This window comes from Eublepharis macularius, chromosome 10 (genome assembly GCF_028583425.1).
Source record: "Eublepharis macularius isolate TG4126 chromosome 10, MPM_Emac_v1.0, whole genome shotgun sequence".
Classification (NCBI taxonomy): Eukaryota; Metazoa; Chordata; class Lepidosauria; order Squamata; family Eublepharidae; genus Eublepharis; species Eublepharis macularius.
Window position 1 is genome coordinate 34753146 of NC_072799.1, and position 18395 is coordinate 34771540.

Below are 18395 nucleotides of genomic sequence, written 5' to 3' on the forward strand. Positions count from 1 at the left end.
CATTAAAATAAAAGATGATGACTGGGAGGAACAAAATGTTGAGGCTGAATGATGGCAACATGTGCTGGGTTTCCAAAACTGTGATTACATATGAAGAAGGTAGTTTGTTGAGCAAACTATTGATTAGGCTTTGAGTTAGGGTTGTTCACCTAGCCAGAGGAAAATCCAACTGGAGTTTACTTTGCTTTCTTGTTTGCTTACACGGTGTTGGATACAGTCATCTTTTTCATCCAATCTCGCTCATTTCCTTTTCTTGCTACACCCGCAGTCTCCCATGGTTTTTATCCATAAAGGTCCTGTGATCTCCAGCATAGCCGTTTTGGTGGTCAAAAGCAGGGCTGGATCTACGGGGGGCAGGGGGTCACCTGCCCCCAGTGCCGACGAAGAGGGGGTGCCGGGCGCAGCTGCCAGCCGGGAGTGTGTGCCATGGAGCTGGCGGCGGCAGTGCTGGCGGCTGAGCACCCGCACCCTGCCTCTGCCCTCCCACTCAGTTGCCCTGCTCTGCTGCTGCCACCAGCACGCACTGTGGGCCAGGTGCAGTAGGAGGCAGAGCAACTGAGCGGGAGGGCTGGGAGGCCACCTGTCTGCCGCCCTAGCTGCCTGCCGCACCGATGGGGCAGCTGGCTCACAATGGCATGCCCTGCGTGATGATGTCATGCATAGTGACATCATTCCGCAGTCCAGGTGCCTGCGCGCACACGAGTGCTCAGGGGGGCAGCAACAGCCCTGGAGCTGCCCCTGGGTGCCAGCAATCCTCACTACAGCTCTGGTCAAAAAGGGCTCCTTCCTCTCGTTTTCACCAGTAGAAAAGTTGTTTGGATTCAACCCATTCTTTGTCTATGTTAGTAAAAGGAACATTTAAATGTGTTTAATGTGCATATAATTGCACAATGTTTTGTGAGGACTTCGTAGTGTAGTTTGGCCTGGCACAATGGTAGCTGTGAAAGCAAAACTTCAGTTCTAATGAAAATTTAGGATGCATTCACAATGATACATCAAGCCAAGACTATACATAATTCCAGGCTTGTCATCTTGTTTGCACACTGACTTAGCTTCTCTTCCTTTCCTGCTCTTTTCTCACATAGGCTGTTTCCACACGTCCTTAAAGGGACAGCCCACTCACTGAACACTGGCAGCTTTCCCCCTTCACTCCAGACGTTTCCATTTTCAAAATGGTTGCAGGCTGTTTGGCTTCCATTTTTGGTGCCTTTTCGGGGACTGCAGAAAAGTGAGTTCCCCAAAAAGGTGCCAAAAAAGTGGAAGCCAAACAGCCTGCAACCATTTTGAAAACAGAGATGTCTGGAGAGAAGGGGGAAAGCCGCCAGCATTTGGTGAGTGGGCCGTCCCTTTAAGGATGAGTGGAAATGGCCACAGAATGTGATGTTTTAAAACTAACTCCAGTTACTAATGACATATGAATATCGGTCCACGAGCAAAGATTCTAAACTTGGATTAAATTGGGTTTAGAAACAGGTTGCCAGGGTGGTGATGTTTAACTCTAGCTAAATCACATGCATTCATATGTCATGAGAAAAGAGAGTTAATTTCAAATCAGGATTTCCATGCAAGAAGGGAGGAGAGAAAAGTGAAGTACAAGTATGGGAAAACGTCTGTTCACATTTAGGCTTAATGTCAGCTTGGCTTGATGTCTGAATGTCACCTTAGAGAACTTTACTGTCCCACTGCAGAAATACATTAGTTAGGTAGAAGACAAACAAAAGCAGTCCCCTGAAAGTGCCTGCACTCTTTAAATGGGGAAAGAAAACATTTTTTTCTAGAATTCCTTGCATATCAAGGACACAATGCTGGAATTAATTTTTTTAAACACCTGAATCTTACAATGGTAAGAGTGTAAATGTGTGTGTGTATAAACAGATCAGATTTTCTGTTGTTATAATTTGTTAAAAACACTGCACCAGCTGAACTGGCTCCAGCAATAATTCAAGTGTTTCAACTTTTCAAACTAAGTATGCTGGAAGGGATTGCTGTGTAAGTACATTTGGTTTTTTAAAAATTCCATCTAATTTTAACACACAAAGATTACAAAGCAAATATATGGAAGGCTTTCAACTAACAATGTTACTGTACTAAAATAGCTGCACTGGCCAACATGACATCTACTTTGCACTGGCATTTGTACAGTTCATGACCTTTCTCCAGAAGAACTGCAGTTGATTCAGGATGTCACATAACGCTTATTGGGTACAGAAGGCTGCATTTTAAAAGCCTTGCAGCTTCCCCCGTTATGTTAACAGATCTAAATGCGACTATTTCAATCTCTAAGTGTCAACGTTTCATAGGAGGAAAAATCGGGCAGATAAAGATCCTCACCATCATCTGAACACTCGAACTGGACTTCCTTTTCTGAATTGACCAGTCAGAAAGAAAGGAAAAGAAGAAAATGTGACTGGTTGTATTTGACGTATTAATGCATGGAGAACAGTAATGTTTTTCTAAAGGCCTAATATGCAAGAAGGGAGGAATATTATGGGATGGGAGTTGGATCTTCTACATGAGAATGATGAAAACAAATAGCTGGACACTAGTAAAAATACACATTTCCCACCCACACATTTAGATAACTATTTGAGAATATATTAAAGAGTCCTGAACAGCAGGCATAGTAGATACCCATAAATGTAGCACTGGCAAAGTTCTGAAAACACCTGTCATCAGCATTATCATTTAAACACACCAATTTGGGCAGAGACAATCACAGACCTATAAGAGAAAAATGGCACTGAACAAAACAAACTATCTGAATTGGAACACATTTTGGAAATGTTAAGCAATCTACTGAAATTGCCTAGTAATGAAGACTACAAGCAGCCAAATGAGTAAGTTGAGTTGGGAAGGCTTCTTTTCATATAACACCCAAATAAACACCTCAGGTAATATACTGAGATGTGTGCCAGATCCATAGGAGAATCACATTGGCTCTGGAGGGAGGACTATGACCAATATTGATTGGACCTCAGTTGCTAGGTACTTTCCTATTAAATATGCAAACAGCGTATATGTTAACAAGTTAAGGACAAATATACTGTGATTCAAGTACTAAAAGTACTGTTTTTAAAAGCTGAACGATAAAAGCTGAGATCAAAGAGAGTCTGCTGAAATCTAGCAAAACAGAAGAAAAATTACATTTTCTAATGATAGTTAAGGTGATTTATTTAATCTTGCAGTGATATAGTGGGAAGGCCCTCGCAAGCAATTAACTGTTCTCTCACATTGGGCCAGTTTCCTAGCTCCCTCAAGGAGGCGGTAGTGAGACGTCTGTTGAAAAAGCCTTCCTCAGATAAAGGGGGCTAGTAAATTACTACCTTTCCTGGGTAAGGTCATTGAGAGGGTGGTGGTTGACCAGCTTCAGAGGTTTTTGAATGATACATCAGTGCTTCAACCATTCCAATTTGGCTTCAGGCTGAGCTTTGGGACTGAGACTGCTTTAATAGCTCTGGTTGATGACATCCGGCTTCAGTTAGATAAGGGTAGTTGTGCACAGCTGATTTTATTAGATCTGTCAGCGGAGTTTCACACAGTTGACCATCTGGTCTTGGTCGACCACCTAGATTCACTGGGGGTAAGAGCTACCACCTTACAATGGTTTGCCTCTTGCCTCCATGGACGCTCAATGGGCATTGAGATGAAGGTATATATATTGTGCCCTCTAATGAATTTTGTTAGGAGGTTTGGGTTTGGATGCCTCCAGTATGCTCATGATACCCAACTCTACCTTCTACTCAATAAGCAACTGGAACCAGATATGTCTTGCCTGGCCCAATGCCTGGAAGCTCTGGTGGAATGGCTAAGGGGTAGCTGACTGAAGTTAAATCCTTTAAAAACTGTGGTCCTATGGCTGGGAAGGATTTCAGCTATGGGTAATTTGTCACTCCCATTACTCAACCGAGTCCAGCTTTCTGCTGCAACTCCATGAAGAGTTTGGACGTTTGGCTTGATTCTAAGCTTTCCTTGGACAAACAGGGAAATCTCAATCCGACCTTGCCACATCGATCCATGTAATGGTCACCTCTCGTTTAGACTACTGCAACTCGCTCTACATAGGGCTACACTTGAAGACGCTCTGGAGACTTCAGGTGGTGCAGATGTGGCTGTTAGGTTGCTGAGCAAGTCACCATGGTCAGCTCATATAACACCAATTGTGAAGCAGCTGCACTGGTTACCAATTAGTGTCCAGATCAAATTCAAGGAGTTGGTCCTCATCTTTAGAGCCCTTCATGGTCTGGGACCCTCATACCTTTGGGTCTGCCTGTCTCACTATGAATCCCCTTGACTGTTTTGTTTATCTTTGCAGGTCTTGCTGGTGGTTCCCAGCTCCGGGGTGGCATGATTTTCTTCCACCAAGAAGAGGGCCTTTATGATTGTGGCACGCTCCCTTTGGAAAATGCTGTTAGAAGGCACTTGTGCTCAGCAGGACCTGTTGATGTTTCGGAAAGTCTGCAAACCAGAACTATTTTGGCATGCTTTTGGTATTTAATATTCTGCTGTGAGGCAGAGCAAATTGCTGTACATTTTATCTACTTGCTATTTTATGTTATTCTCAGGGTTTTATAGGCTGGGGTTTTATAGGCTGGGGTTGGAACTAGAGCAGTTTTAATTTGTATTGGACTATTTTATTGTGATTTTATTGAATATATTAAATTTTTCTATTGGTTTTTAACTGCTGTAGTTGTGAACTGCTTCAAGATCTTAATGGAAGAGAAGTGGTATAGAAATTGAATAAATAGAATAAAATTAATTAATTAATCCTTTGGTGGTGATAAATTGTGTTGCTTGGTGTTTGTTTTTTAAATGTTTACCTTCAACATTAGTTTGTAAAGTGCCTCTCCTCCTGGGGGCAAAAGTTTAGGAGTCTAAGAAAACTACAAGATCATTGGGTTTCTTACCAACATCTCTTATTCAGTCTGAGCTTATTAGCTGTGTTCATAACCTCACTGATTTCTGCTGAAGTACACCAACTACCTCTGGCAGAATGAAACTCAAAAGCGGACACGCCCTGTGGTTATTTTCTGACATTCCACCTATTCAAATAGGAGGAATACACAAGAAGGCTGCCATTTCAAAATGGCCGTGATATGATCATCTGTAAAGGGATACGTTTATTCAAGTACCTATACGCATACAAGTTTTAAAAACAGAATGAAGAAGAGGCCTCGTTATATCAGTGCCAAAGTAAAGAGAATTTAGAAGGTAATGTTGTAATGAAAAGTGAATGAGACACATTGTTAGGTGTCCCCAGAATGTGCAGCTTACCTTTACTCCGTCCGGTTTCTTCAGTAAACTCTTGGCTGCTATAAATTGAAAGCAAAGAAACACATCAACTGTCATAATTCAGCAAAGTTGAGATAGGTGGCCTTTTATTTTCTAATCCCAATACTTTGTATTTATCGCCGGCAGACAAGTATGTGTGCGTGTGGGGTGTCAGTTTCATGTTTAAAACTTTATACTTTATCATATCCTTATGCTGTCCTTTGGTGACTAACACTATTGCTTTTTAAAAAACCTTTGCTATATGTATGCAGCTGTATTAGTAAAAATGTATATATATATATATATATATATATATATATATATATATTAGTAAAAAGGTATATATTTGAATGTATCTGTATTAAGTATGTGACTTTAATGGCAGCCAGGTTTTATAAACATCAAAATTAAACCTCCATTTGCATATTCTTGGTTTGAAGATCTATTACATATTATTTATCTGTGCACGCACTTCCTTGTGCATGCAAAGATTCTGGAAAATGCAAACACTGCTCTGGAAGACTGACTTATTTAAATAAAAAAAATTCATCACTGGCACATAAAATCTAAATGGATGCACTAAATTATCTGCCAGTAACATTGCCTGGAGCACCAGCACATCACCATGCTAAAGATGTGGCATGTCTTACACTGTGAATGACTGAAAATGTACTAAGCACATCTAACCTGAGAAAAAAGGAGTAAATTTTAAGCTGCGCATTAGTTTGTAATAATGATAATGCTGCTATATCATGATAGAATACATCCAGTTAGACTATTGATTATATCAAAAAAGAGATCAGTTTCTGATCTTATGAGTAATGTCTACAGTTTGTCATGCAATAAAAGTGGAATTGACAAATAATGACAGCAGATATAACAAAGGAAACATGTTCCTTCTTTAATCTGGAATATTTAATATTGTGACTGGATATAGTCAGATGGCATTTTGTAGCCTTCTCCCAATTCAGAGGATCTCATCCAAATAAATATAAACTTCACTAAAATGTTTTACATCCATAAATTCTACAAAACTTACAAGGAATCACAAGGTAGGGAGGGAGTAAACAATTGAGAAATCTCCCCATCCTGGAGACAATAAACTTTTAGGGGCCTGAGTGAGCTAATTTCTTTGTCTTCCTTTGCACTGTCCTCCTTTTATGATTCTCAGCTGTTCTCTATATTCCATGCTTTCTGAAGCTTGTTCCCATTTTGGGGTAGGTGGGTAGTCAATGTATACCTCCCCCAACATGCAGAAACCCTTCTTTATATTTTGGTGGTCTGGTTTTGCCACTTTCATGATTGGTCCAAGACTCTGACTATTGGATACTATTGCTATCACTAATGATTATAGTATGCATTCTGAATTCTGGTGGTTTCAATGTTAAACGTATGCAGTTTTTCTTCTTATATTAGCTCATTTTACTAGATCTTATTTATTTTTTGTCAAATTGGTTTGTATGTTTGAATTTCCTTTTTCTGCCATTTCAGTTTGTTGTATGTTTTCTCGACCTGTGTGGGTCAGAAAATGGGGCACAAATATGTTGAATAAGCAAAATGTATTCAGGTACCATTCAGATTAATGGAATATACATGGAATTGTTCCCTGCAGTTTTCAGCCAGTGAAAGACAGCTCTAATTCAAAAAAATGTCTATCGATTTAATGGAATACTGATTTCAATAGGACTTTAGCCAATATTCATTAAAATGGATTTGAACAAAATGGCTTTTTTCAGGCAAAACACACACATGATCAGTCTATAAGTTGGGAAAGATGTTTACTGGATGGTACTCAAGTATTTTTGAGATGCATAGTATCCTTTATGTTTACTTTAATATATATATCATATTTCTATGACCCTAGTTTTGTGCATACACATATCCCATTTGAAGGTCAGTGTACAAGGTTACAGAAAAGTCATCTTTATAATTCCTAAGGATAACTGATATTTTTAGAACATGTATTGTTAATATTTGCAAGTTTTTGTAGTGATGGATACCTTCACTACATTGTAGATGAAACACCATAACAATGTTCCTATATTTGAGTAACTGTGGATAGCTAAAAATAAGCTATATTCCAGGCAAAGTGAATTTGGATATGACAGCACATTTTCAGGAAATGGGTTTCAATGTCAATATATTTAATTCTCAGCATGGCCAAATCTGAGGATACTTATATGTGGAGACTGGATTCATGAACAAACAAAGCAGATCTTTCGACAAACCTGAAAAACACCTCAAGTTTGTAGAAAAATCTGGTATCTAAAAATTTTTTTAAAATGGGAATTACCACCCACCCCCACCTCCATAACTGAAATAGTGCCTTTAGCTTTAAGACACAAATGCCCTCAGTGGCTATCAGTAGGCAACCACACAGTATTGCCAACTTTCAAGCCTTGGTTTCTGTCAGTAAATGGCAAGGAGAGGGGGCAAGGCCCTTTTCAGGGTTGTTTTAGCCTTTGAGGGAAGGCCTATCAGGGCCACTGGGTAACTTGATACCATGAAGCTTGTATGACTCATTCATGCCTGGCTGCTTGCTTCTGTTCAACAACTGCCACTTCATGCAAGCCAGTGTGGTATAGTGATTAGAGTTTCAGATTAGGATTTGGGTGACCCAGGTTCAAATCACCCCTCTGCTGTGGAATCTCACTGGGTGACCTTTGGCAAGTTATACATCTTCAAGCCTAACCTCAGGATTTGAATCCAGTGTCACTTTAGTGATCAATAAGGGAGCTTTGACTCTGGAAAGCGTATAGCCTGAAAATCTTGTTGATCTCTAAGGTTACACTCAACTCAAATCCTGCTGTTCTACTGCAGAGGAACGTGGCTCTCTACTTGAAACTATCTGCCTAACCTACATCACAGAGTTGTGATGATAAAATTGAGGTGAGGAGAATGCCGTAAGCTGTTCTGGGTCTCCATTGTGGAGAAAGATAGTGTATAAGCAAAGTAAATTAATAATAAATAAAACTTAAGGCTGCAGAGTGGGTAGATAAGGAAAGGTTGGTGGCTGAGTGGGAAGGTCAAAAGGACACAAAGAAAGTTGAGGATATTGGACTTGCCAGGGAAGGGAAAGAGGAAATAATGTGGGGATGGGTATAGAGGGGAAAGTAAGGTGCTCCCCACAGCAGGTTACCCACTGTGCAACTGGATCCAGCCTCGTGTCCATACAACTGGGATATAGTTTTCCCAGGGAGAGGCTGCTAGGGAGAGTGAAGAATGGAAAGCTGGAGATGGGCGGAGGGCAGGTAAAGGGAGGCTGGCTGGTGGGTAGGAAGGAAAGAATGAAGCAGGAAAAGGGGAGAAATGATGGAGTTTTCAGGGAAGGAAAAGAGGAAATAGTTGAGGAGGGGAAAATGAGGAACCCCCCCCACCTGTGAGTCCTTGCCAATGTCCTGCTTGTTATAACATATTATCAATTAAGACATATGTATCTGGGCACTAATTTAGTTACAGAACTTTTACCTAGTCCATTTTTGTCTGCTCTAAATAGAAAACAGGGAAACCAATGGCCTCTCTCCATACTTACCAGCAAAGGAACACTGCAGGGACTGCCCTGCATGTGCAGTGGGTGGGTGTTTATTCGCATGCACAATTTGAGAAATGCTTTTCCTTATGTGTGTTGTCTCCTTTTCAAGAAGTTGTCAAAATTGTGTGCACATGCTGCTTCTATCACACATTATCTCAACATGGGAAGGTGAGGCAACAAGTGTATTATACCCCACTGTGCAACTAGTGAGGTATGAGATAGCAATGATATTAATTACTTTCCAAGAAGAAATATTTAGCATTTGAAAAGAAAGCATAAGCCCAATCTAATATACACCTAGGTTGAATATCTGTCTGAAACCAGGCAGTATCTTTGCAGTGCCAATGTAATATCACAGTTTGTGGCACCGTGTTGCATCTGCAATAGGTATGCCTCAACAACTGGGCCACATACATATTTACAACAAATGGATACAAACACAAATGAAAATAACGATGACTTTACTAATAGCTAATTTTGATGAACTTGTGGCAATTCAGCTTAGATGTAAGGCAAGGATGCTACATTGACTTTAGAACATTCTTTGGGTTGTATTTCACTGTGTATCCACAGAAATACTCTGATGAGAGAAAGTTTAGAATGGCCTCCTTCTGTGGTAAGCACTGTGGCTCAGCTAGGTGGGTCTGGATGTGGGAAACTGGTTCAAATGCAAACTCAGCTATAAATTGAATTGGATTGCTGAACCAGCTTCTGCCTTTTATTCTAACATAATTCACAGAGCTTCTTTGGAGACTACAAGTGGAGTGCTGGGCAGAGTTACTCCATTTTAAGACCACTGAAATCAACAGGTTCAGCCTGGAGTAACTCTGACTAGGATTGCTGCTAGGCATTCAATACTCAATGCTTAAGCATACTCATCATATTCCACGCTGTGATGCAATGTTTAGGTGTGTTTTTAAAGTGATTTTTAGGCTTTTCAAAAAGTAAAACTTTTTTTTTTAAAAGGCCATTTTAAATATCCTCTTTTTTGGTAAGCTTGAAATAGAAATTTCCAATTAAAAGTATAATACAGGTTTGTCTACCATGGTACCAATTCAGTTCCAACAGATACACTCCCAGTCACATTAAGAATGAAGAATCTGACATATCCACATACATTTTCTTTCATATTTCAAAGGCCAGATACTTTTAAAAGAACATTAAAATGGCCTTTAAAAAGGCCATTAAATCAGTGAGCAAACCCAAAGAAATGGAATTGAGGATAGAACTAGACATTACTAGAACTGTCAGCTGGCACAGAAAGCAGGACCCAAAGAAACCCAAAGAGGGGACAGGTCTTGCCACTAGCGAGGAAAAGAAACAGAACTGAGGCTAGAACTAGATATTACAGAGCGGCATGGCTGGCAAAAAGGCAGCACCTCCATTTCTCTTCATCTCTCTCTCTGGTAATCTCCATTCCTACAAAATCCATCATAATATCACCACACTGTGAGTTTTATTGGCTCCACAAAAGGCACCCAAAGAAGCGTCCCAGTATTGGGGCAAACTCAAGAGTTACAACGAAATCATGTTGCTCCCTTAACATCTAGTTCTGTCCTCAGACAGTGTGGAAGAAATCGAGGCGATTTGGGACAGGCAGCATGTTGCTTAGGAGATCGAAGAAAAAAAACATTTCTTTCAGCTCCTGAGGGGCTTACCTCACAAGAAACATACATTCCACATAACAGGAACAACAAAAAGGGGGAAAAATAAAACACTTTTATAAATACATTATTATGGACAAGTTACTCAAAAAAGCATGCTTTGCAACAAAAAATATAATGAGTAACACAAAAACTGAATGCTCTCACAAATGAACGCAAGTTTTTCATAAATGTAACCACAGCAGTCTGATGCCACACTAAGACAGTCCAAAGGAATGCAACAAATACAACAGGCAGATTCATGATTTAAATCAATTAACAAATTGAAATGACGTTTTATGCTTGTTAAAGGAAGTGCAGAAGGTTAAAAGCCAAGAATGAAAGAGGCAGTAGTATGTAGAACAAAGACAATACTGAAGGTGATCTGACAGACACACACATCAGAGTTTTAAGTTCCTTTTGTTGAAAAGGTACTCAGGAGTAAGGAAGTAGAAACAGGAGAAAGGGACAGTTTCACAAAAAGCCTCATTAAAATCTAAAACTTCTTCCCATGAAAATTTTCGGCATTATTATTACAAAGACTGCATACATGACCAATAGAGAAAGCACTGCCCCTAAGTTAATGAGCTTAATCTGCCCTAGTGAGACAGCACATAGTTAAACCCGTTAGCTGTGAAGTGTTATGTCTTCATGGTTCAGTATAGGAACTCTGACTGCGGAGACAAAACAGCCACAGACAGTGGCTGTGAACAAGATAGCACTGAATGCCTTCCCCCATCAATACTTTCAAAGCAAAAACTGGGCTTGAAGAACGTTTGGCTGAGCGCTAATTTTCACACAGCTCTCAGAGGGAGTTTAATCAATCCTTTAGGAAGTTTATTGACTATTATCTTAATATTAGCACCTCTCTCAGATGGCAAGGTTAAGACTTTTTCACGTTGTCATCTCTATGATGCTTAAGCCATTGATTGAAGTAAGACTTAGCTGATTATGCAGCACTTTTAATGATTGTGAAAAGGAAACGTTTAACTATTATATCTTACAGGGATGCAGTGGCTATCCTGTCCTATCAGGAACCCTAGCCTCCAAGTACCCAGAGTGCACCACAATAGTGTCCCTCAGTGGAGTCCCATGCTTATCTTTGCTCTGCGGGTTTAGATGACAACTGATACCACAAATGCAGAGAAACTCTTTATATGAAATCTGCCACGGGACAAAGGGGTGCACCAGGAGATGTTATTTATAGTCTGGCTTTCTCACTGTGTCTCAAGATGGATTAGACAGAGGAAGTCAATATACAGCCAACAGGACAGGACATCCAGCGAAGAATGCAATAGGATATGATTTTAAAGAAATACAGATGAGTAGGTATGAGAGAAAGAAAAAGAATTAAGCAGATTTTGTATATATACAGTAGATAATATTTGTAATGTTGTTTTTTCCATCAAAATCTATCACGTTTATTTTTATATTATAGGTTTTCATGTTATTCACCGGTTTTTTAAAATGTGTCTCTGGTGTGTGGCTATCCCTAGGAACACCAATGTAAAATCTAAAGGAGCGTAAAGGGTGAAAAGCCTCTATATCAACTATCACCTTTCAACCAAAGGAAAGAAGGAAATGAGAAAGTTAGATGACCGAGCCAACAAGAGGGATGATCTTTTCTTTTTAAAATGCTGTTTTGCATGCATTTCCTTTGCATAGCTTTTATTTATTTATTTATTTTTTAAAAAAATATTGGGTGAGTATAATATAAATGTTTACATTTCCCAAATCTGCCCATTCTTAATCCATTCCCCCACCCTTTTCCTCTCCACTTTCTACTATAGACTTCCAACAACTTTCCAACCCAATATCTAACTAATCTGCTTAATATTATTTGGCTATTTAACAAATACATTGTTCTCTTAACTCAGTTACTATTTCACATCATTGTCCATATTTCCCCCTTGTAATGATCACTAACTCCTCCCTTAATCAAAAACTAAAAAATTATCTAATGCCCACATCTCCCCTTTTACGTCCCACTTTTTTTCTATATACTGTTTCAATTTCCCCCTTTGCATAGCTTTTAAATGGTCAACTGTTAAACTATAATTGCAGACTCATCAGGTTATGTTTAACTATATCGTCGTATTAACATTGACAGAGTAGATTAAAGGTGCAATCTGTCCACAGTGACAATTGTTATATTTCATTGTGGTCTAAGCCATTTCTATGTGCAGAATTGCAACCTTAGATAGGCAAGGTATTTCAATATCGTCCACAGCATCAGATGGACCTGTATCATCGGCAAAGAAAATGACAGTAACATTAAAAAGTAGTTTAAAGGATGGTGTTTTTCCTATGTTCAGAAATGCAACCTTAAATAGGATAAATATTTCAATAACTTTTACACCAGGAGAACACACTCAGATCTCAAGATCTCAAGGCTGGTTTGCTATTATCATCAACAAAGAGAATAAGGCTTAAGTTGAAAAGGAGTTTGGGTTTTGCGCAAAATATTTTTATTTAATGGAAAATTTAAACACCATTTTTGATTATGATGAAATCAGCATACCTTTCTTTCAGGCTGGATACACATATTTGTTCTTCATACCTGAACAATTTATTATGTAAAAACAGGATCTGCCTTACAGTCATAGGAAACCACCTTCAGCCTTTTTTTTTTTTGGGTAGGGGTGGGACAGAAATGGACAGCATGAATAAAAAAACTCCAGACCACCTAGAAAAGCACTCTCAACCCTGACTGGCAGCAGCTTTCCAGCCAGAAGTCTTTCTTAGTTTTGCCATCTGAAAGCTTTTAACAGTAGATGTTAGCAACTGAATCCAAGATTGTCAAGATATAGAAGTCAAATGTTCTTCCATTGCATACCAAAAGATGAATTTGCCACAAATCAATGAATACTTTATTGATATGATTTGTTTCAGAGAACCAAGCTAAGGTCCTAGCGGCTAAAATGATAGAGGCTTCCAGCAGCTAAGCTGTCATGTGATACACTACAACCATGTCACCTGATTCACTATTGTAATATTCCAATCATTCACATTCTAGATTTATACATGGTACATCCTGATTGATCTTGAGATCACATCTGTGTTAAAACAATGTCTTCCCAGTGGCAGTGTTCATTAACCCTGGCAGGATATTTTACAGCTGCCACAATCATGAAAACAACTTCTGGATAGCTTCATACAGATTTGTTAATTGTTTGGATCGCATACTATAGTCTCTCATGAAATTCACAAGGTGCCCATGCGGAATTCTCATTTTATTCTAATTACACCTGGCTACTACACAGCAAAGTTAAATACCATGAATATTAAACATCTAAAACATGGTACTTGGATGTGTTAAAAATGAACATACCCAACAAAAGGAAAACTTATGGTTGTAATAATCACATTTTAACCATTTAACAATATACTGATTATAGTGCAGCAAACATACCTGAGAAATTTCTTGTAGCCAGCATAGTTGTCAAAATGGCCCCCTGAAAACATATTCAGCAAAACAAATCAATAACTTCTGCAGCATTTCTGAAGATGAAGAAAAGCCTACATCTGTGATTTCAAGTGCTATTTGACTGGGCAAGCAAATAGTTCCTAAATGTTCATGTTCAAGATGAATATGTAACATACTGTGTGGGTGTATTAACAGAGTCCTATGTGAGAAGATCCATAAAGTGTGTTAAGAACAGATTGCTTCAAGGAACTCTGAGATCCATTATTCAGTATTCGGAGCTGTTCTGAAGTAGCCCACCATCAGACAAAAACATCTGTTCCAAGAAGAATTATGTCACATTAATACTGACAAATGCAATGTTTATACCACTCTTCTCTAAGTGTGCAAGTTGTTTTCTTCTTTAAAACAAGTAGTTAAGGGGATTTGTAAATTAGGTTTCATTGTATTAATGAAAAGTGAATTTATAACTCTGCTAATGGAGGTCACAGGATAAAATACTGGCTGGAGTTCAAAAATTTGGAGAGCTCAGAGGCACATTCACCTCCATTTTCTTTAATGATTTACACAGGCATTGGAGGAAATTACAGAGAATAGTGAAGAACTTGTTGGTGAGTGGAATTGCTGGATTAGGGTGATTGCATGAAACTGCAAGGGCAGGGATTGAACTATCCCCCCCGCCCCCCCCCCCCGTTTACAGAGAGAAACAGAAAATAATCCACAAAACTGATTAAGCTTTCTCACAACACAATTTATGAGTTTTTACTGAATTTTCAGTTTTGTCTAATTAGAGGTTTACTTGCAGCATGATATGGAAGGGGACAAGAATTGTAAAACATTGGAATCCAGAATGAAAAGGGCTTCCTCACTTACCTTAAGTTTCCTTCTAGCATTGAATTTCTTCAGGCAGTCTACAGTCTCCTGTCTGTGCATCATAGAAGCAACAGTAGAACGTTGCTAATGGAAAAGAAAAGAGTAGATATTTCACAATGCAAGAATTTATATCTGCAGTATTATTAAATATATTCTTGTTCACGAACGTTTTCTCCAGATGTCAATGTCAACTATGGAGTTTCACACCAGAATGAGAAGCAATTATCCCTACACAGGTTCAACTCCACGGCTTCATCATTTAACACTTTATATTCCACAGCATTTTGCCTTTGAGATGATCTGAGGTATGTGTAGAAGTGCCCTTCACCGAGTTTTCAGTTAAAAGACATGGGGATGTCATTGAAAGAACTCTGCTTAAAAATGCATATAGTATTTGTGGTGTTCCAAAACTCGTTCTCAAAATTCTGACCAATGGAAAGTTTATCTTATTTGAATGAACAGATGTTTTGTTGTATAATTGAACCAAAGATAAAAAGCTGACATGCATAACTTTTTTTCTAATGATGAGTTTTGTGTAATTGTTGTTCCTTCATTATTCTTATCAAAAGTATCCCCAAAATGTATTTATTTATGTCATTTATAGTTCACCTTTCTCACGGAGACTCAAGGCGGATTACACAGTGTGAGAGTAGTATGGTCAATGACATTTCCATAAACAATGCCATAGGGTAAATAAACACAATTTTACAAAAACATAGCCTCAGTAAGAATCCAATACAGATTCTCTAACACAGGCTGGTGATTTCTGTATGGTGGGTAGAAACATACTAAATCCATTTCTGGAGACTTGCTGACTGGCTGAATATAAATTGCCAATGAAGGAAAGCATTTAGAACACAATACAATAGTGTCTACACAACCAACCATATGAGAAGTTTTGCTGTGCTCTTTTCCATTTCTCCAGCCCTTTCCAATCCCCCAAAACATCATCCATTTTTAGGTATGCAGGAGCTATAGGGAAGAATTAACTCTTTGGTGAGTTGGAGTAAGGAGGGAGTTGGGGATGAAATCTCGTTTCAGCAGAACTGCTCTTACGGGAGAGGAAGGAAAAGCAATTTCACCCCTTTGTCCTTCCTTACACTAGCTTTTCCTCCCTGCAGGTCCCTCATCCCTGGAAATAATATTTCTGGAGGTCAGAAGGGGCTGCAGGAATACAGAGGAACAAGAGAAAAACTCCAAACTGTGGTAGGATACTACCCCTACTGCCCTACACATTTTTATCCCATCCTTCTTCCAAGGAACTCAGAGCAATATACATGATTATCCCTTACTCATTTGGTCCACACAAACAATCCTATGAGTTTGGTTAGGTTAAGAGGATGTAGACTGGCCCCAGGTCACTTAACAAACTTCATTATACAGTAGGGATTTGAACCTGGGTATCCCAGATGATCTAACCACTATGCAACATTGTCTCTAAAGGGTAGGGATGACAAGACAAAGGTACAGCCACCACTGGACCATTTTAGAGGAAGAAACTGCTGGATCCCAATGCAGCTCAGTTGAGGGATATAATTAATAGATGGGGAATTCTCTGCCTACCTATTCATATGCTTAAAATTCATAACAGTGCTCACAGTGAGCACATGAAGTCTGCTTAAATGGGAGCAGAATGATAAGCCAATTAGAGCATCAGACTATGACTGAGAAGCTCTAGATCCAAATTCCCACTGTGTGATGCTTACCTTACTGTCCAGAGGAGTTAGCCGTGTTAGTCTGTAGTAGCAAAATCAAAAAGAGTCCAGTAGCACCTTTAAGACTAACCAATTTTATTGTAGCATAAGCTTTCGAGAATCAAGTTCTCTTCTTCAGATGCATGATTCGGATCATGCATCTGAAGAAGAGAACTTGATTCTCGAAAGCTTATGCTACAATAAAATTGGTTAGTCTTAAAGGTGCTACTGGACTCTTTTTGATTTTACCTTACTGTGTGATGCTGGGCCAGTCATTCTCAGCCTAACTCACCTCATAAGGGTGTTGTGAGGATAAAATGGAGAAGCAGAGGACCACGTATACCAATCTGAGCTCCTTGGATATAATATAACGTAACAGCATTCATCTGTTCTAGTGCCAGCCACAACTCTGAGCTGAGATTTATAAGCAGACATAGAACATCTTCATTGGAAGAAGGGTGGACTTATAAATATTTTTATTAATAAATAAAACTATCTACTATAATAAAATGGAAAAACAAGTCAAGGGTTTGATTCCAGATTTTGTGCCTTGGGTTTCAAAGACAGTTGCTACCTGTAATAGTGTAGCTCAAGTGGAAGGTACTTACACAGATCCATGGATGTTTGAGGGCCTCTGATGCATTGATACGTTTGGCAGGGTTGATTGTAAGCATTTTGTTGATAAGGTCTTTGGCTTCTGGGGTCACTGTGTCCCATTCTGGGGAAGGAAACTTTGAACAACAAAATCACATTGCTCAAAATAAAGTAAGTAAAGTAGAGTCAAACATGGAGAATTTGAAACAACTATTTCAAGAGATGTTGTACATTGCTTTCTGGACCCACCTCCTTCTGAACAAGTTTATTTCAAACCAAAGAAGCACAAGGTGAATGTAAGACAAGACAATGGTTGGGTTCAATCCAGTAAAAAAGTTCATGGAAGGAGTTGCTGGTGTGGCATTCCTCCCACTTTCCTATTCCCAAACCAGCTTGCTTTTTGTTTTGAAAATCCTCTCAGAGGGTTGCGAGAGTGTCACAAACCAAGTGCTGCAGCAATTGGGAAAAGGCAAATTAGACAAAATCACTTCTTTCCTCTCTTCTGCTAGTGGCCTGTACCAGGTGAGGAAGGAGCAGGAGGTGGAGAAAACTCATTGAACCAAACCACTGTCACTAGTATACAAGCATAACATCATTTTTTAATGAGTTGATAAAATAATTACAACAATGCAATGCAAATTGGCATTTAGTTAATCAAACTATTAAAACATAGGGGTAGAACAATGCATAATTGTGTCTAGATCTTTAGGGTATATAAAAAGAGAGGATGAGGTGAAGATACAACAACTTCCTAGACAAGTGGGAAGGGCCATCCGTTCCTAGATGGACTAACTGCATGACAATGATCCTTGCCCACGTTCCTAAAAAAAGCAGAAATCTAAGTGTCATTGTGCTGGCAAGCACTACTCCACCTGTTAAGTTTGCAAGACTGGTTATGATGCTGAAAGCAGGTCATTACTGTATGAAAAGCAATTTGCAGGGAGTCCTTTGAGATGGTAAGTATAATCATCTTGAAGAACACAGACATTTGTTTATTTGGAAATACAGGAACCATACTGGAATGGAGTTTGACAGAAGAAAAACTGCTGTCAATCTTAAATGATTTTAGGCTGCTGCAGCTGCCAGGCTCAAAGACTCTGGGTTGTGAGAAAATATGATAGAAATACTGTAGGCGGTAACAGGGTCTCCACGGCTCATTTCACAGTTCTCTGTCCCAGTCACACATATGCAAACTTGTAAGTGAACCAAGAGAGATCACAGCTGTGAGAATCTGTAACCGATCTAACCGAACAGTAAAATGAGGAAATGTATGTGGCCTAGAAACGGAAGGTGCGTGTGTGTTCTTTTATTGGTGTGTGTGCAGTAGTGTCTGCTTAAATGGTTCATTATCTTGGGATGATAGCTCT

General features: G+C 39.2%; 1 protein-coding gene across 14 annotated transcripts in view; it reads right to left on the minus strand.

Moving 5' to 3' along the window:
• Window positions 1-18395, minus strand: part of CAMK2D (calcium/calmodulin dependent protein kinase II delta) — a 196632-nt gene that overhangs the window by 33243 nt on the left and 144994 nt on the right. For 6 of the 14 annotated variants that reach the window (XM_054990283.1, XM_054990281.1, XM_054990277.1 and 3 more), the window contains exons 10-13: window positions 17043-17165; window positions 14741-14824; window positions 13856-13898; window positions 5272-5309 (exon numbers count right to left, since the gene is read on the minus strand). In XM_054990283.1, coding sequence (XP_054846258.1) covers window positions 5272-5309; window positions 13856-13898; window positions 14741-14824; window positions 17043-17165 — 288 coding nt within the window. Of the gene's footprint in view, window positions 1-2331; window positions 2365-5271; window positions 5310-13855; window positions 13899-14740; window positions 14825-17042; window positions 17166-18395 lie in introns of all 14 variants that reach the window. The other 8 variants (XM_054990284.1, XM_054990282.1, XM_054990279.1 and 5 more) reach the window with 3 other exon arrangements.